Source organism: Leptopilina heterotoma, unplaced genomic scaffold (assembly GCF_015476425.1).
Source record: "Leptopilina heterotoma isolate Lh14 unplaced genomic scaffold, ASM1547642v1 Lhet_68, whole genome shotgun sequence".
NCBI lineage: Eukaryota > Metazoa > Arthropoda > Insecta > Hymenoptera > Figitidae > Leptopilina > Leptopilina heterotoma.
Genome location: NW_025111157.1, coordinates 1,377,842 through 1,398,693, shown reverse-complemented (window position 1 = coordinate 1,398,693; position 20,852 = coordinate 1,377,842). Strand labels below are relative to the sequence as shown.

The window sequence follows — 20,852 nt, the reverse complement described above, 5'->3', positions numbered from 1 at the left end:
AACTAATTAGCTTTCAAATTATATTCTATAGAAATACACAAATATTTTTATGTAATACGTGTCGTTTTTTAAAATACGTGCCTAAAGTTGAATCAGTGGCATATATCGAAAGTAGCTATATGAATAGAGTATTTAAAACTCATGAATCACGTTTCCAGGTGATATTCCCCTCCCCCACAAATACAAAGTATAACAATAAAATTTTCAAACAAGTTTCAATACAAATCCACGACATTCTTTTCTGTTTCTTGAAATTTCAATAATGAATTCTTAATTATTGTTGAATATATAGATGCGACAATCAAATGTTTTTTTTATCACATTTTTATTTATTGTCTCGAAAGAGAAGAAATTTTTCATGAATTATTTCATTTCTACATAAGAAGTGAGTCATACATTTGAGAATTAGATGTATATATAGGTATAGGATTGTTGAATTCGCAGACGATGTTTATTATTGTGTCCCATGCATTTGATTAATTCTTTTCTAAAGAAAAACTAGTTCAAGCTTCGGTGGTTTTCAACCTTAATGAATAATTCTCCCCTAGTTCCAGTAACAAAATCTAATTATTTTTAAAAAGGATGTAGGGACAGCCCACATCCCAGTGATGCCATCTTTATGAGTCTGTTGTTATTACAGGCATATAAAATTTTTTATAAATCATACAAGATTTTATTTCACGACTATGAAAAATTAAATGTTTCCTTACTGCGATGACTTTTGTAATTTTTTGAGTGATTTCTCAAATTGATAAAATTACCACTGTGGACTGTTGGTTTACAGAAATATGAGTCTAATTTTCAAGTAATCTCTGCAATTAATTTCTTAATTTATTTATTTCCTTTTGTCGTTACAATTCGTTTCAATCCACAGAAAAAAGTGAGTGTTATTTTAACACTGAATTCGGTGTTAAAAGTGTCTGCATCAAACTTTAGCTCGGAAGTGTTATTTTAACACTGAAAATAAGGTAAATTTTCTATTATAGAAAATTTATCCTCACTAAAATTACCCTACCAAAATTTACCCGCATCAAAAACAACACTCGCTTTTCTCTGTGTCATTTAAATGTGCCAGAGATTTTCTATATAAAATTGAGACAAAAAACTTATTAAAATTGTTGTATAGCAAAATTTTATTTATCACAATTTTTCTAAGGATATCAAATTGAGACAAAAAACTCATCAAAATTATTGCATAGCAAAATTTTATTTATCACAATTTTTCTAAGGATATCAAATTGAGACAAAAAACGAATCAAAAATGTTGCTTTGCAACATTTTTTATTCGTTTTTTGTCTCAATTTCGATATTCGTAGAAAAAATGTTTAAAAAAAGAAAGGAAATTGAATTAAGAAAACATTTTTGGATATACACGAAAAGAAAATATATATTAAATTTTTTTTTAAGTGTTTTACAAAAAAAAGTGCAACAAACCGAAATATTGATATAGAAAATACTGAACGTAGTATTTTTAACAAAAATTCTTCATTAAATCAATTATTTTTAATAACTTTTGACAAAATTCATTGAGAATTTTAAAACCAATCTGATTACAATTCAATTTAATGAAATTTAAATTATACGAAAATTCTTCAATTGAATATTAGAAAATAAAAACTTAAAATAATTTTTAAAAAAATTCAATTAAACTTTTTCAAAAAATTTAATTCCACAAAATTGTTAGTTAAAAGTATGAAAAATTCAGATCTTCAAAGATTTCAATTTGAAACCTTTTCAAAATTCAATTATTTCTAAAAAAATCCCGCTATATTGCTTTTAATATTCAATTATCTAATATTTTTAACTAAAATTCATTACTAAAGCAAATTTTTATTATTAGAAAATTCTACGAGAATTCAATTATTTAAATACAAAAATAACAATTTTTTGAATAATTGAATGTTTCTTAAAATTGAATTTTCATCAAGAATTTTATTAACAAATTTATAAATAATTGAATTCTCTTGACAAATTTTAATACAATTTTTAAGAATTGTCTCAATAAATTAATTTTTAAAAGAATTAATTTCAAGGAATTCAATTAAAATTGTATTTAAAATAATTTGAATTTCTGCGATTAGTTTTATTATTTATTAAAATATTTAAATTCCCAAAAAGAAGTTAATTATTTATGAAAATAATTAAATGTTTCCGTGGAATTTTATTAGAAAGTTTTTTTTGGCTTCCGTTTCCGGTACCGTTTCGGTGTACACGCGTTTGGAAAGAGTTAAGATTTTTTTGAGAAATTTAAAGGTTTTAAAAAGGGTGGGTAGTGCAGAGTGTTGAGTGTGTAGTGTAATTGGCGATAGTGTAAAGGAAAAGTATGTTTGTATAGAGTAGTGAATGTATGAGTGATAAAAAAGGTAAAAAAGAAAAGTGTGTTTTGTGAGGTTAGGTTGCTTGAAGTGAGAGAGAGGAGAGAGAGACAGTGGAAAAATTTTGAGCATTGGAGTGATAAGGTAGATTTCTGGAATGGCTGAGTTTGACTCAAGTGGTGTTAGCGAGAATGAGGAAAAGGCGCGAGTATTTGAAAGGGGGATAGGAAAGAATGGAAAAAAGATGACGTGTGAGGATTGCATGGATTTGTTGGAATTAGTATGGATGTTGAAGGATGCGATGGATGAAGGAGCTAAAAGAGTGAAGGGAAATTTGATGGATATGTATGAGGATGGGGAATCAAGGGACAAAGAGATAGTGGAAATTGAAGAGAGGTTGGAGAAATTGCAGGAAATGTGGAATGAATGGGATAGTAAGTGGAAAAAGGAAAAGGAAAGCATGTGGAGAAGAATGAATGGATTGGAAAAATTTATAAAGGAAGTGAATGAGGGGACTGAGAAAGTTGAGGGAAGTGAATATGAGAGATTAAAGTGGAAAATGGGAGATTTGTCAAGACGAGTGGATGTAGTAGAAAATGAAAAAAGGAAAAAGAATGTAGTGATCAGAGGTATGAATGTAGGTGTGTTGGAGGGTAAAAGAGCAGTGGAAAAAGTGTTGGCGTGGGTGGGGGTTAATGTCTCAGTGAAAATGGTACAAGCGTTAGGAAGGGGTGAATATGGGGTACCAAAGTTATGGTTGGTGGAGTTGGGTAGTGAGGAAGAGAAAATGGAGGTGATGAGGGTGAAAGGAAGACTGAAAGGAAGTGTAATAAGAATAGATGAGGATAGATGTTGGAGAGAGAGAAGAATGTTATGGCTATTGAGAGAAAGAGCGTGGACGGAGAGAGTGAATGGAAAACAGGTAAGAATGGGTAAAGATTGTATTTGGGTGGATGGGGTAAAGTATGTTGTGAGGGAGGATACGGGTGGAGGGATGGAAGCGTGTAAAGTGTGATAGACACGGATAGGCTGAGAATGAGGTGAGAAGATTTTGCTTGGATGGATAGATGTATGGGTAAAAGTGGATGACTGGAGGATGTAAGAGAGGCGAGAAAGGAGTAGAAGGTTTTTGAAAAAGGGTGGGCGAATTGGGTCGAAGCCAGCATGGGCATAGAAGGAACTGGAAACGGAAGCCCGGCACTGGCGATAGGTTTAGAGCGTAAGGTTGAGAGCGTGGAGAGAGTTGAGTTTAGGTTAAGTTGTATTTAGAGAATGTTTAGTTGTAAGGATTTTTGTAAATATAGGTTAAGATTATTATGTATGTATTTGGGAGTCTCGAACCCTACCTATTGTAGGGAGAGTAAATAAACTAATAAATATTAGAAAGTTTTTTAAATAATTGAATTCTTTCAAAAAATTATATTAAAATAAAAGATTTTAAAAAAAAATTCATTGAATTTAGGAAAATTTTTGTAAATAATTGAAATTTCGCAAATATTTTATTCAAATTTTTGAAAATAATTGAATTCTGGAGAAAAATTTTATTATTTATTTAGATAATTGACATTTTAACCAAAATATTTAAAATTGTTGAGAATAATTGAATTTGGAAAAGAATTTCATTATTTAAAAAGGTAATTGAATTTTCGACAGTAATTTTATTAAAATATTTGAAAATAATTGAATTTCGGAGAAAAAGTTTATTAATTTTAAAAAGTAATTGAAATTTTAATAGATTTTTAAAAATTTTGGAAATAATTGAATTATTGCAAAGAATTTTATTACTTCTGAAAATAATTGAATTTCTGTAATGAGTTTCATTAGTTATGAAAATATTTAAATTCCTAAAAAGAAGTTAATTATTTATGGAAATAATTAAATGTTTCCGTAGAATTTTATTAAAATTTCTTTTAAATAAAAGATTTTAAAATAAAATTCATTAAATTGAGTGAAATTTTTGAAAATAATTGAAATTTCGACAAAAACTTTATACAAATTTTTGAAAAGAATTGAATTCTGGAGAAAAATTTTATTATTTGTAAAGATAATTGACATTTTAACCAAAATATTTAAAATTTTTGAAAATAATTGAATTTTAGAAAAGAATTTCATTATTTAAAAAAAGTAATTGAATTTTTGACAGTAATTTTATTAAAATATTTGAAAATAATTGAATTTCGGAGAAAAAGTTTATTAATTTTAAAAATAATTGAAATTTTAATAGATTTTTTTAAATTTTGGAAATAATTGAATTATTGCAAAGAATTTTATTACTTCTGAAAATAATTTAATTTCTGCAATGAGTTTCATTAGTTATGAAAATAATTAAATTCCTAAAAAGAAGTTAGATAATTATTTGTGGAAATAATTAAATGTTTCCGTAGAATTTTATTAAACTTCCTTTTAAATAATTGAATTCTTTTGGAAAATTTTATTAAAATATTAGATATTAAAAATCATTGAACTGAGGAAATTTTTTGAAAATAATTGAATTTTAGAGAAAAATGTTATTATTTAAAAAGGTAAATGAAATTTCGACAATAATTTTACTAAAATTTTTGAAAATAATTGAATTTCTGTGAAAATTTTTATTTTTTAAAATAATTAAATGTTTTTCTAGAATTTTATTAAAATTTTGTTTAAATAATTGAATTCTTTTGGAAAATTTTATTAAAATAGTAGATATTGAAAATCATTAAATTGAACTACCCCTAATAAACAATTAAAATGCATGATACTAAACAACTAAAATTCTTCTATAAATTAATATTACTGTTAATAATTAATTAAATATATTGACAAATATAAAACTTTTTCAAAAATCTAAGTTCATTAAAATTTCTAATTAAATTCATTCAATATATTGAAAATTTATAAAATTTCAAATTGAAACCGTTTGAAGTTCATTTATTTATGAAAAGTGTAAACGCAACTCTTTTCAATATTGAATTAATTTTGTAACATTTAAGTAAAATTATTCATTAAATAATTTATTTATTTTATGAAAGTTGTTCAAGATTTGAGTTGTTTAAAAAGAAATTTTTGTCAGAAAGTAAAAAAATAAAGGTTTTGTATTAGAATTCGTGTCATTTTCATAGTTTATGAGGCAAACCAAAAAGACTCAAAAATTCAGAATTTTCTTATGAATTCTAAACATTTAATTTTTTTAAGTACTTTTAATAAAAATTCCTGACTTTTCCCTGAAAAAAAATTTGAATTAAAAGTTTTTACGTTCTATTATTTTTAAAATTGCTACTTTCATTTAAAAAATCGAGTGAGAAGTCAGCTGCTCGCGAATTGTTGCTAGTAATTATACTAAATATCACATAAGTTTTTTTTAAAGTTTAGTAATTTTTATATCAAAATTTCCCTTTGTCACATTTTTTCCACAAATTTTATTGGGAAATACTTTTAAAAAATTTAATATAATTTTCTCTCCGTGTACTTAAGTGATGACACGATTTATTATAGTGTAATAAAAAATTTCTATATTACTTACTTTCACTGAATCTGATATTTGTTCTTTTTATCGCTCTTTTGACATCGGACGAGAGATAAAGGTATATAATGGTAAATACTTTTTGAACTTTGACTCTTTATCTTGTACCTATTTTCTTGAATTCTAAAATGGAAAGGTGAAAAACGAAAAAATTAATTTCTATCTGACTATAATAACAATGTTTCAAAAATTATTTTAGCTTCAAAAAAAAAAAAACATACTTTAGATATTTTTGAACACGAAATTATAATACACCTGAAAGAAACATTTATTTTTATTCAAATAAACGATTACTTGTCTTTTATCAAAGAAATATTTACTTCAATCAAATAATTTTTATTTAAATAAAATGAACATTTTAACCATTAATTTCAGTGTAAATAAACTCTCTAAATTTAAATTTGTAAACAATTTTTCAATGTAGGAAAAATCCTCCACTACTTTTTGCTTTTGAATTATAGTAAATTTTTTAATTAATAATAATTGGAATTAGTGTCTGATTTTTTGCTTTTAAATTAGTAAATTTTATTAATATATAATTAGGAATTTAATTTCACCAATAAATAGTAATTTATTAGTAAAATTAAATTATTTTTTTAATAATTTATTAATAAAATTTACTAATTTAAAAGCAAAAAATCAGACACTAATTTCAAAATTACTAAACATTTTTATTACTAATTCAAAATTAAAGAGTAACAATGAACTTGAATAAAAATTATTTACTAATTGTAATTGTAATTGTAATTGTAATTGTAATTGTAATTTTTTTTAATTGTTTATTTGAATCAAATAAATTTTTCCAATGTAGATACAATTTTTGAAAGCTAAATGCAAAACTAAAAGCCGATTAAAAAATGTGACTTCCTTAGTTTGTCACGTGTACAATATTGTGTTCGTCAAGTAAGAAATTTATTTACTTTTGTCTGTCATGATCGAATCCTCAATACTTGGTACGTGATTATAAATGCGGTTCTTGAATTTTAATTATAAATTATTTCTCACTGATAGAAGAATTTTTATTTGAAAATTTTTTTAAATAAAACTTTTTCCTCTTTTTCGTTGCTACTAGTTTGTAAAACCCCTGTACTTAGAAAACCAGTTGTGAAGATATGCATTTAACATAAATTATTCTCAAATGCAACTGTAAAAAAAATGAAGGATTAAATTGATACCAAAAATTTATATCAATTTTGTACTTAATTCCACATTTTTTATATCAATTTGTTACAATTTGATTCTTTTTAGTTAACAGTGTTAGTGCCGAACAAAACTCACAATTTAAATAATAAATTTAAATAATAATAATAATAATTTAAATAATAAAGATTTAAGCTCAATTGTATAATTTTATTCCAATACAATATACATTCGCATACATTTTTTTTTCTTCTCTCATTATTCACTAATTTAATTTATTCAATAAAAATCTATTAACAAAAAAAAAGCGTATAATTAGTGTTTCGTTATATCATAGATTGTACATGAAAAATTATTATTAATATATGAATATAGAAGTTGCAAAAATCATTATATAATATATTCAAAAAAGAATTATTTTTAGAACATGATTCAGTTAAAAACAAATCGAATTTTTTATCGATTAAACTCAAATGAATGCAGAATTTAAATGAAAATTTTTTATTTTTAAGAGAACAAGATTTATTTTTTTTTAAATTTAATACATTTCGCTGTATGAGTAAAAAATTTTATTCCCGATGTTATATTAAATAAACTATTTAATAATAATAATAATAATAATAATAATAATAATAATAATGCATTTTTAACATTCATATATGTTTAGCTTCACTAAATGTTCCTGAAATTAGCGTCGACGCTCAAAATCGAAAACTATTTTCTTGGGATTTTTAGAGAGTTTTTACAAATTGTCACTAATTTTACTTCTTTTATTCACTCGAGGGTTAAAATTAAGTTTAAGGCACTTTTTTCACCTGAAAAATTAAAGAAATTGTTTCATTAATTTTTGGGGAACAAAAGTTTGTTGAACGCTGAGCGTCGACGCTAATGACATGGACCTTTCACTACTGAATTAAAATAATATTTTTGATTTTTAATAATTAAATAAAAAAGCTCAAGATAAATAAAAATTAAATAAAACATTTTGTAAGTGAATAAGAGTAGAATAAAATTTTTGTAATAAAATCTCTAAAATAAACTTTCCTTGTAAATATTTCTTTATATTTTTTATGACATTTCATTAACTGATTAAAGAAAGGAATTTTTAAATTTCAAAATCAAGATAGTAATCCGAAAAAAATAATTTTTAAAATGTTTTTAATTTCTAAGTCTTTTTAAATTTTTTTGTAAAAATTCTTTGAATTAAGAATATTATTTATACAATTAAAATTTAAAATTGAAATTTTAAACAATTTGAAAGAGTAATTTTTTGCAATGAATTTAAATTTTAATCTAATAATTATATAAGTAAAATAAAATTACATGGCAGAGATTAATGTTATGGTTTTACTAAAAATAAATATATTATTTATATTATATAGTGAATATAATTCTGGAAAATTGTGTTGAGATTATTATAAAAATGTGCGGCAGCTGATTTTTTATTAAAATTCAAAAAAATTTATTCGACCACTATTAACCAATATATAATTTTAAATTCTTGACTATAATTAAAATCATAAATTGATTTTATTAAAAATTATTAAAGGACACTCCATAATTCTATTTAATGTAGAAATTGCAAATGATATTTTATTTAATATATCTTTTGATGAAAAGAAAAAAGTATTAGAAAAAAAAAGATTTCGTGGAATCCCTTTTGATAGAAGACGATAAATTAAAGATTATCTGACAAATTTCTGAGATTGTAAATTTTTTTTTTGCTTAACAATAATCATTAAATTTGTTAATACTTTTAATTACAAATTATATAATTTTTTTAAAAACTAATATATAATTTGCATATGTACACAGTTTTAAGAGAAAACAAAAGTTAGTTATTAAAAGTAAAAAAAAGTAAAAATTATTAACTCAAATAATCAATAATAAAAGTAAATAATTAGAACATAAATTTAAAGACTAAAATAAAATATAATAATTTAGATTTGACTATGATTTCTGAAGTTAAAAAAAATAATGAAGTGAAAAGTCCTTTTTTCTCAATAAGAATTTAAAATAAAAAAAAAATAATTATTTAAAATCATAATTAAGTTAATAAAAATATTACTTCATTTTCCTTTTTTTTTTTTAGTTTTTTCTATTAACGGGAGGTATAAATTATTACTCTCCTTTTTTTTTGAAGAAAATAATAATTTTTTGTTTTAAATATGAAAAATACTTTGACAAAATAAATAAATTTGTCAAAGTATTTTAATTGATAAATAAAAATAATTTATACGCAAATGGCAAAAATGCGGTATAGTTAAAATATTTCTCATGGGTATAGTTTAAAAAGAAATTAGGCTAAATAATATAAATTTTCATGAGGAACTTTTGACATTTTCTCTATAAAGAGAAATTTGTAACGCAATTTAAAAAAAAAAAAATTAAAAAGTTTTGTTTAATTTTTTTCTTGAAAAAAGAAAAAAAATTTATCTTTCCACATTTGGTGGAGAATTCACTGATTGAAGTGTTTGAACATTAAGGGGCCATTGTTTTTTCTCCTCCCCCCCTTCGCCACCAAGCGCAGATACCGTAGTGCTGCCTTTACTGCCTGCACTTTTTGTCACTTTTGTAACTTCCATGGAATTTGCCTTTTTTTGTTTATATTGCAAGTACCCTGCTGTTCCACCCAATCCTAATCCGGCAAAGAATAAAATCCATTTGATAGCCCTGAAAATTGAGAAAAAGGATAATTAATATTTTTTAACTTTTAATATAATAAGTCTGCTGATGATAATAATCATCTGTTAGTAACAGCAGAGGGAGAAAATTAATTAAATTGTTTTAAATAAATAATTCTTACGCGATGATTTTGAAAACTCGAAAAACGGCTTTGAATTGCTTGAGGAAATCTCCTTCGAGAGCGAGACCTTCTTCAACCCACATAAGTGGTAGCAAAGAATAGGGAAAGTTTTTCATTAATTTGATTTTATCCACTGGTTGAATGAACATGTTGAATTGAAGTCGTTTTCTTCCAGACACTGGTGTGCCAGTGATTGGTTCAAAGTCCACGAAGAGTTCATGATCATTCTGAAAATTAACGCAATTATCTCGATAAATAAAAAAAATTATTCCCGAATATTCAATTATTTTGAGGCATTTTAATAAAATTCTCTGCAAAAATTCAATTATTTTCATAAATGACAATATTTTTTACAAGAATTTAATTATTTTTAAAAGTAATAGAATTGTTTGAAGAAATTCAATTATCTTTACAAATAGAAAAATTTTTTCGCCAAAACTTTAATTACTTTCAAAATTTGAAACAAAAATCTTTGAAAAATTCCAGTTTTCAAAATTTGAAACAAAACTCTTTGCAAAATTTCAATTTTCAAAATTTAAAACAAAACTCTTTGCAAAATTTCAATTTTCGAAAATTTAAATAAAAATTGGCAAAATTTCAATTTTAAAAAATTTAAATAAAAATTGGCAAAATTTCAATTATCTTCAAAAATTTTTCGCTATTCAATAATTTTTAATATATTTTCATTAAATTTATCAAAGGATTTAATTATTCAAACAAATTTTTAATCCAATTCTATACTAAAACATTATAAATTATTTTTATAAATAATTAAATTTCGTTATTTAGGAATTCATTTATTTTCATCGCAGAATTTGAAAACTTTTTAATACAATTTTAAATAAATTCCTCGAAAAATGCAATTATTCTTAAAAAATTTTACTAAAACTTGACGAAAGAATTGAATTTTAAGAAACATTCAATTAATGCAAAGAAATAATAAAATTCGTGGAAACAATTCAAATATTTTCATAAATAACTTTTAATTCGTCGCAGAAAATCAATTATTTTCAAAAATTTTTAAGTAATTCTGCAAAAGAATTCAATTATCTTGATAAACAAAGTAAATTTATCCCATAAGTTTTCCTAATTATTTTAAGGAATTTTATAAAGAAATTATTTTTCAAAATCCAATTATTTTGATAAATATTAAAATTCATAACAAGAATTCAATTCTTTTGAAAAGTAATAAAATAATTTGGAGAAATTAAATTATTTATTTTCAAAATTTTTTTTAAATTCTCGTCAAGAATTAAATTATTTTTCTAAATAGACAGCGAAATTCTTCTCAAGAATTAAATTATTGTCAAAAGTTTTAATAAAATTTTTGGCGAAATTCCAATTATTTAATCAATATTTAATAAAATTCTTCGCATGAATTCAATTATTTTCATAAATTATTATTTAAAAGTTCTTCTCAGTAATTCAAATTATTTTAAAAAATTTTTATAAAATTCTTTAAAAAGTTTTTCCGGTTTTTTCAACTTATTTTCGAAAATTGTTATTAAATTCTTAAATATAATAAATTTCAGTAAAATTTTAATTAAATTGTTGAATAAATCATTAATTTTTGTATTTAAATAATTGGATTCTCGCAGAATTTTTTAATAAAAATTGATTTGAAAATGAGTTTCAGTTAAAATTTTAGATAATTTAATTGAATATTAAAAGCATTATAGCATGCATTTTTATAGAAATAATTGAATTTTGAAAAGATTTCAAATACAAATCTTTAAAAATATGAATTTTTCATACTTTTAACTAACAATTCTGTAAAACAAATTTTTTTTGAAAAAATTCAAGTAAATTTTTTTTTTTAAATTATTTGAAGTTTTTATTTTCTAATGTATATTTAATTATATATAATATAATAATATAATAATAATTAAAATAATATAATTAATTGAAGAATTTCCGAATATTCAAAATTTCACGTAAAATTGAATTACAAACAAATGCGGATTAAAAAATTAAAAAAATAACTTTTTCAGAAATTATTAAATATAATTGATTTAAAGAAAAATTTTAGTTAAAAATACTAAAACAAATTGAATTTTGAAGCAATTACAAATGAGTGCAGAAATTCAATTATTTTCAAAAGTAGTAAAATTCTTCTCAAAAATTCAAATATTTTCAAAAATTTTCATAAAATTCTTGGCAAAATTTTTATTATTTTCAAAAACTTTCCTCAATTAAATTATTTTTAATATCTACTACTTTAATAAAAAAAAATTCCTAAAAGAATTCAATTAGTTAAAATATTTTTAATAAAATTCTACGCAAACATTTAATTATTTTCATAAATAATAAAACTCAATGCTGAATTTCAATTATTTTTAATATACAATTTTATGAGAATTCCTCGAAAAAAGTTATTATTCTTAAGAATTTTATTCAAATTTATCAAAGAAATTTAATTATTTTATTAACTTTTGCTAGAAATTATTTATTAGAATTCAAGTATTATTTTCAAATTTCAATGGATTTTAAATTAAATTTCTTTAAAGAATAAAATTATTTTCAAAAATTCTGATGCAATTCTTTGCGTAACAATTCAATTTTAATAAAATTCTTCGCAAAAATCCAATTATTATGTTTAAAAATTTACAAAAATTCTCGTCAAAATTTCAATTATCTTTATAAATAATAAAATTTTTCTCTGAAATTAAATTATTTTCAAAACTTTTAATAAAATTCTTGGCAGAATTTCAATTATTTTTAATGAAATTTTCATCAAATTTCTCGAAAAATGCAATTATTCTTGAAAATTTTTATTTTAAAATTTGTCAAGAGAATTTAATTATTTAAAAATTTGTTGATAAAATTCTTTATGAAAATTCAATTTTAAGAAACATTCAATTGTTTAATAAAATATTTATTTTTATAGTTTAATCATTAAATTCTCGTAGAATTTTCGAATAAATATTGATTTAAAAATGAATTTTAAATTAAAATCTTTGAAAATTTGAACTTTTCATACTTTTAATTAAGAATTTTATAGAATTAATTTTTTTCAATAAGTTTAATGGAATTTTTTTTAATTATTTGAAGTTTTTAATTTCTAATATATTTAATTGAGAAATTTTAGAATAATCGAAATTTCGTAAAATTAAATTGTAAACAAAAGAATTTGATAATTCACAAAGAACTTTTTTAAAAATTATTAAAAAAAATTGAAGAATTTTAGTTGAAAATTCTAGAAATGAATAATCGTAATGATGAAAATAATTTTTGAAGAAGTTACAGTAACAAAGTAGCAAGTTTTATAATAATATTCTTAGTTATTGATTTTCAAATTTTTAAATATCTTAATTTCTATAAATAAAATAATGATTAAATATTTATTTGAAAATGAAGTTATTGATGTTTTTGAATAATTTTCGGTTTAAAAACCTGGAAAAATTCCGTTTTCTAACCTGGAAAACCTGGAAAAGTCAGGGAATTTTGAAAAGAGAAAAAAGCTTGGCAACCCTGATTTTACAATTAAAGAAATTCGTAAATAAATGTAATAGAACATTTTTTTGAGTCAAAAAATGAAATTTTTGTGGCAACCTCCTGTTCATGTTATAAGAAAGCGTGACGAAAGTAAAACTTTTTTCAACTCCTCTGAACATCTCGTAGCCAAAGTAAATCATATGATGTTATACTATTTCTTTTTATTTTTGACGTTAAAATTTACTTTTGCCATTTTGTTCAGAGTAGTTGAGAAGAGTTCTACTTTTGCAACGGTAAATTTTCTTTCGTCACTCTATTCAGAGCAGTTGAGAGCAGTTGAGAAAAGTTCTACTTTCGCCACTCTATTCAGAGAAATTGTGAAAATTTCTACCTTGTTGGGACTGATTCCAGTGACATTTTTGAGATACATTTCGTGAACGTCATAAAGATGAGGAAGTGATGCAACAATGGGAGCTCCAACGCATCTTGTTAAATCATAAAGTCCTTGCTTAAGGCAAGTGTCATCTGTTTCGCAGAAGCATTTAAGTTTTGGATCAGAGCTCGTATCACCAAGACCACCAGCATACCGATTCGTTTTAATGCCCTCGTACTTGCTCTTGCCTTGAGATTCTATTCCCAAACTTCGACAAAGATCCGGAGCAAACGAAACCAAATCTTCATCTGCATAAAAATAGGAGTGGAAAATGGTTGAATCTGTTCCCTCGTATTTATTACACTCCGGTCCTCTCCAAATTGTCATCTCTGGTTTTCCACCATAATGCGTAACCACTCCAACATCATCTGGATTCTTTATTCCACGATAAACTCGTAAACTTTCCTTATAGGTCGAGTAATTTTTCTAAATAGAAAAGAGATATTTTTTAAACCAGCTTTTCCTAATGGCTAAACAGTATAATCAGTATAATTTTTTCTCTTATGGCTAAATTCTCTGATACTTACGGCACCGAAAAAGGAAAATCTATAACGTCCTTCACCTTCTTTTATCAAGTCATCTTCACCTTGTTCCTTCAAAATACTGCATACAGCACTGCCAGCAAAGTCAGTCACCGTGCAATCAATAGGTAATCCGTCGAAAAGAAGGTCCTTTACTTTAACCTTAATAAATATCGACTTTGGATTGTGGAAAATGCTGTTAATTGCCTTACCTAAGAAACAAAATTAGGAAAAATTAGTTGAACACTAAACTGTTACATAACTCAAACTCACCAACTATTCCAATGGCACTTGGTTTTTCTCTAAGGGTTCCCATAACCATTCCTAGAATAAGTACATGTGGGAAAATTATTTCCTCCTCTCCAGTCAATCCGTTGCTCTTTGACGGATTAAAGACCCACCAATTTTTCATGTTGTACTCCAATGTGTCATCTTCTTCATGATCAATCAAGTTTACTTTCTTCTTCCATTCGCTGAAATTTAAAACATTCAAACAAAATTATTACTATTCACTTTCTTCCGCACGGGGCTAAAGAATGGAACCTCTTAAATATTTCCAAAAATCTGTCATTTTTGAGCAAAATTTTTTCAAACAAAACTTGTTGGACAGTAAAATCAATTAATTCTTTAAGCCCAACTTTTGTTCCAAAATACAGGATTTTAGAAATATTTAAGGGTTTCCATACTTTAGCCACAATAATTAATTTTCGTGCTTGTAAGACTCACTCATAGAAGAATGGACCAACTTCCTTAACATGTGGATATGCACCCTTTTCAATATCTTCAGCATTTGTTATGTTAAACATGTAAATTTTAAAATCTATGGGAATTGGTAAATCCGACCACAATTCACGGATTTCACTTCCAGGGTACAAAGAACTTTTCTGTTATAAAAAAAAGAAAAAATTTGAGTTTGTTAAGTTCATCATAATCTTAAATTTTCTGCTAAGCAAGAACTTTTTTGCAGACTACCACTCTCGAAATTTGAATTAATTAAAAATAACTAATTATTAGTCAAATTAGACTTTTTACTTCAACAATTCGTAAAAAAATGACTAATTAGAAAATTAAAAAAAGAACTTAGAAAATTACTAATTATTAGTAAATAAACAATGGTATGTACTTGAAGATAAGATAAGATAAGATAGATAATTAGTTATCAAAAATTGTAATTATTTTGTCCTAAAATTATTTTAACCTAAAAGTAAGTTTAACTAATAATTTGTATTATTAAATTATTATTAAATACTATAGTAGAATTTTACTACATTTGAATTAGTAACTGACTTTTTATTGTCTAATTAGTTATTTTTAATTAATTCTTTACAGAGCACGGGCTACTCTGGGTAGTTGAAACATTTTTCTATTTGTATATTGCAAAAAGGACTAAAATTCCTCAAAGTTTAATATCTCATATTATCAAATAATGAAGTTTACTAATGAACTTTTTAACTTAAACAATTATTGCAAAATTTATAACATTTCCAAATCAAGTTTTCACTAGAACGGTTTTCACTATATTTCACCTTTTTTCATCCTTATACTTAGTATTGAATCGATATATGAAATAAAATATTTAATGAAAATAGTTAGAACTATTATTTGCTTAAATAAATTATTACTGTTTTTTTACTAACTTTTTACACTAGCAGTTTTGTTTCTTAATTATGTAAATTATCATTAAACTTTATATAAATACCGATGCAGTTTGAAAAGAAAATTATTATTTAAACAATTTTTAAACAAATTATTATTGATTTTTACCAACTTTTAATGGAACTTAACTCGGAAATTGCAATTTTTTCTTAATTTTGCTATTTACTAAACTTTGTCACATAAATACCGATATGATGATTAAAAGAAACGTATTTACACAATATTTAATCAAATTATTGTTATTTACTAAATTTTTACAGATGTGTTTAAATTATATAAGTTTAATTTTTATCTGAATCGGTATTTAAATTTTTGTTTATTACAAATAAATTTTAGCACAGTAAAACGTGAGGTGTTAAAATAACGCACCAGAATGGATTAAAATAATCTGCAACAATTTAATACCTCCAGGATTAAAATAATCTATTTTGGTATTATTTTTAACTATGAATGAAATTTTACTTTAAATAAAACACCAAAGTCAACGATTTGTAAAAATTCAACGAATTTAACTTCACCAGGGAGAATAGTAAGTTACTAACTTAGTTACTAACTTACTAACTAACTTAGTAACATAGTTACTAAATTCAATTGCGTTCAAAAATTTTTAAAAATTCTCGTCAAAATTTCAAATCTCTTTATAAATAATAAAATTCTTCTCTGATATTCAATTGTTTTACAAAATTTTAATCAAATTCTTGTCAAAATTTCAATTATTTTCAAAAGTTTTCTAAAATTCAATGATTTTCAATATCTACTATTTCAATAAAATTTTCCAAAAGAATTTCATTATTAAAAAAAATTTGAATAAAATTCTACGCAAACATTCAATTATTTTCATAGATAATAAAATTTTGTACAGGAATTCAATTATTTACAAATTGTTTTATAAATTTCTTCGCAGAAATTTAATTATTTTTAAAAAATCGAGGAAAATTGTCTTCAAAATTTCAATTATTTTTATAAATAGCAAAATTCGTAGCCGAAATTCAATTATATTCAGGAATTTTTTATAAAATTCATTGTAAAATTCAATTATTTTCGTTCATAAATAACAATATTTAACTCAAGAATTCAATTATTTTCAAAATTAATAAAATTCTTCGCAATTATTTTCATGAATTTGAATAAAATTCTACGCAAACATTCAATTATTTTCATAAATAATAAAATTTTTTACAAGAATTCAATTATTTACAAATTTTTTTATAAATTTCTTCGCAATAATTCAATTATTTTCATAAATAATAACATTTTTACAGGGATTCAATTATTTGCATAAATAATAAAAATTTTTAAAGGAATTCAATTATTTTCATAAATAATAAAACTCATTGCATAATTTCAATTATTTTTAATGCAATTTTAATCGAATTCCTCGAAAAATGTAATTATTATTAAAAATTTTATTAAAATTCGTCCAAAGAATTTAATGATTTAAAAAATATGTTGATTACATTTTTTATGAGAATTTAATTTCAAGAAACATGAAATTAATAAATTATTTATTTTTGTAATTAAATAATTGAATTCTCGTAGAATTTACTAATAAAAATGGTTTTAAAAATGAATTTCAGTTAAAATTTTAGATTATAATTAAATATTAAAAGCATTATAACGTGATTTTTTAGAAATAATTAAATTTTGTAAAAGTTTCAAATTAAAATCATTGAAATTCTTAATTTTTCATATTTTTCACAAACAATTCTGTAGAATTAATTCTTTTTACAAATTTAATAGGATTTTTATTGAAATTATTTCAAGTTTTTATTTTTCAATATATATTTAATTGCAGAATTTCCGAATAATTGAAATTTCGTAAAATTGAATTGTAAACGAATGAATTTGAAAATTCTCAAAGAACTTTTTTAAAAATTATTTAAAATAATGGATTTATTGAAGAATTTTATTTAAAAAACTAGAAAAAAATTTAATTTTAGAAAAGTTACAAATTATTGCAGAAATTCAATTATTTTCAAGAGTAATAAAATTCTTCTTAAGGATTCAATTATTTTTACTAATAATAAAACTGATCGTAGCGTTTCAATTATTTTTCATACAATTATAATTGAATTCCTTGGAAAAAGTAAATATGTTCATGCAAGTTTTAATAAAATTCGACAAAAGAATTCAATTATTTATTAATTTTTTAATAAAATTCTTTATGAGGATTGAATTTTGAGAAACATTCAATTATTCAATAAATTATTTACTTTTGCATTTAAATAATTAAATTCTTGTAGAATTTTCTACACGGAGAGAAGAGTTGCAGTAAATGTGACAGAACGCGTTTAGTAAATCATTTAGTGCACCGGTTAGTGGCGCCAACTGTATGTTTAGTATAATACACTACGACACCTCTCTGTTTAGTAGAATATACTGTTTGCTCAGTGTATCTTACTATCTTACTAAACAGTTCAGTAGATGGCACTGTCTGTACCGTCAGTCCAAACCTAACGATTCTGTTTAGTAGATTTAACTGCCATGTCAGTAGAATCTACTACGCCCTTCTCTCCGTGTAATAAAAATTGATTTTCATTTCATGAAAATGAATTTCAGTTAAAATTTTAGATTATAATTGAATATTAAAAGCAATATAGCGTGGATTTTTAGAAATAATTGAATTTTGAAATTAATTTTTTCGAAAAAGTTTAATTGAATTTTCTCTTATATTATTTGAAGGTTTTATTTTCTAATTTATGCATTTAAAGAATTTAGGAATAATTGAAATTTCGTGAAATTGAATATTGTAAACAAATGGATTTGAAAATTGCCAAAGAACTTTTTCGAAAATTATTAAAAATAATTGATATAAAGTAAAATTGTAGTTAAAAATTTTTGAAAATAATAATTGAATTGAAGTAATGAAAATAATTTTGAAGAATAGTATAATATTCTTATAATATATATAACTTGTTCCTCTAAAACAACCGAAATGTATTTTTACATATTTTGTATTATACAGTTTTTATTTTGCAATAAAATTTTTTTTTTAAATTAGGTACAATAAAATCTAAACACAATTTATAATTAGACACTATTGATAAATTATAAAGTATTTATTATTTCATTGCAAATGTTTTATATTTTAAATAAAAATACATAAAAGAAAATATGATGAGGTTATGACAAGTTGCGAAAAACTTTGATGATTATTCAGTTTTTTTGCAATTTAAAAAATTAAAAAAATTAAAAAAAAAGTAAAAAAAAATAATAAAAAATAAATATAATATAAAATAAATATAAAATAAATATAAAAAAGAATATTAAATATTTATTTAAGTATAGGCAAAATATTGTGCAGTAATATTAAAATCGCTATTAGATGGGTGGAAAAATTTGTCTATAGATTGGAATCAAGATTAACGTTTGAAAAAAATTTTTTAAATCTGAATTACAACAAACTACGAGTTAAAAACACAATGACGTTAAAAAATCCATATATTTACTGTCTAATAAATTTAAAACTCATCTACAAAGTACTAAAAAAAATCTGTCAAGGTATAATTTCACGTTATAACGAAAATTGCTACAATTAATTAATAATCACTATATTAAGCATTGCAATTAAAATAAGAATGATATTACTGTTTCAAATAATATAAAAATTATTTTTTCGTAAAACATAAACGTTTCTTTTTTTTTTTGCTTAAAAAATTATTTCGATTATATAATGTGCACATATATCGTAATGAAATGTTACATGGACTATTCTTATAATTGAGACTTCTTCTTAACGGTATAATTTCATCATTCGCATAAAAAAATACAAACTCTCAAGGATTTACTTTATATTGTGTTTGTCAAGTTCAACAGTCTCTTTAATATTACTGTAAGTTAGCTGATAATTTATCAATTTTAATTAATTAATTAATTAATTAATTTATAATTATAATTAAATAATTAATTTAATTTATAATTATAATTTAATTAATTAATTTAATAATCTTTCTCGTGGCATACATATCGTTTTACTTCTGATAATAATCCTTTGTTTGAATTTGATAAACACTGAATTTTTATTTCAATTTACATGAGTATATTTAAAATTAAAAATTTTTAATTCTTGTAAATTTAAATTTAAATGCTATTAACAACTAATTTTTAGTGCAATTAAATTCTTCAATAAAATTCATCTCACCTTGTGAATAACTGATTTTAAAATTTTCGGAAATGCAATCATAAAGAAGAAAACTGAAAGAGAGAACATCACCCCTCCAGCAATCCCAAGTTTCATTGGAAGCTGCATTTTTTTAATGGCAAATTGGTTGTGACAAAAAAAGAATAAACTTGCTTCAATTCACCTAACTTTCTTTTTTAAAACAGTAAACTATAAAACTTTCGAGTTCGTTTAAAAAAATTTTTTTTTCAACTTTCTTTACACAAAAATTTAAACACTCTTTCGAAGAAATAAATATTTCTCGGCAAACTTTCGAGAGAAAAAAAAATTAATTTTTAATTTCTTATTTAGGGCCGAGTGGCATTTTTTTTATTTATAAAAAAATAAAACTTTTTTTTTGTTTTTTAATAAATTTGCCGAATTTTTAAAGGAATTAAAAATTTTCCTTATTGTTAAATAAAAACTCTTCTACATATTCACAGTTCTGAAAAGTCATTTTCTTTTTTGTATGATATTAGTGCTTCTTACGGGAATGACAAGTGACTGACGATAATAATTTGTTGTTACATTACACTAATACACTTCCCCCTGACTCCTCAGGATATACCTGTAAAATCTCATTGGCATATGAAATTGTCGAGTTGCGCAGTTGACAATACTATTTTATTACCAATTATAAAATATATAATAATATTTCAAAAATGATTGTTGTATCACGAGATTACAATATAACAATTCATTAAATGACAATAATTTCATTTCATTTTTTTAAGATTTACGCCTCCCTTTTCCAATCCAATGACTTTGTATTAAAAGTTTTTTTTTTGTTTCATTTCAAAATGCACGTGCTATTATAATTTTGCATTAAATTGAGATATTTTTTTTTTTTTTTTTTAAAGAACAATTAGTTCAAGAAAAGAATAATTA

The 20,852-nt window shown here is 22.9% G+C and overlaps 2 protein-coding genes across 2 annotated transcripts in view; one reads left to right on the top strand and one right to left on the bottom strand.

Annotated features, from left to right (window-relative positions):
- LOC122510224 (larval cuticle protein F1-like) overlaps positions 1-20,852 on the top strand; it is a 71,560-nt gene that overhangs the window by 37,696 nt on the left and 13,012 nt on the right. The gene's annotated exons all lie outside the window — the stretch shown is intronic.
- On the bottom strand, positions 9,069-20,277 carry LOC122510221 (sensory neuron membrane protein 1-like). The gene is made up of 7 exons (XM_043624693.1): positions 19,947-20,277; positions 14,876-15,033; positions 14,423-14,622; positions 14,156-14,361; positions 13,587-14,054; positions 9,761-9,987; positions 9,069-9,627 (listed from the first exon to the last, which is right to left on the bottom strand). The coding sequence occupies exons 1-7, from the start codon at positions 20,052-20,054 to the stop codon at positions 9,387-9,389; spliced, it is 1,608 nt and encodes a 535-aa protein (XP_043480628.1). The 5' UTR covers positions 20,055-20,277; the 3' UTR covers positions 9,069-9,386.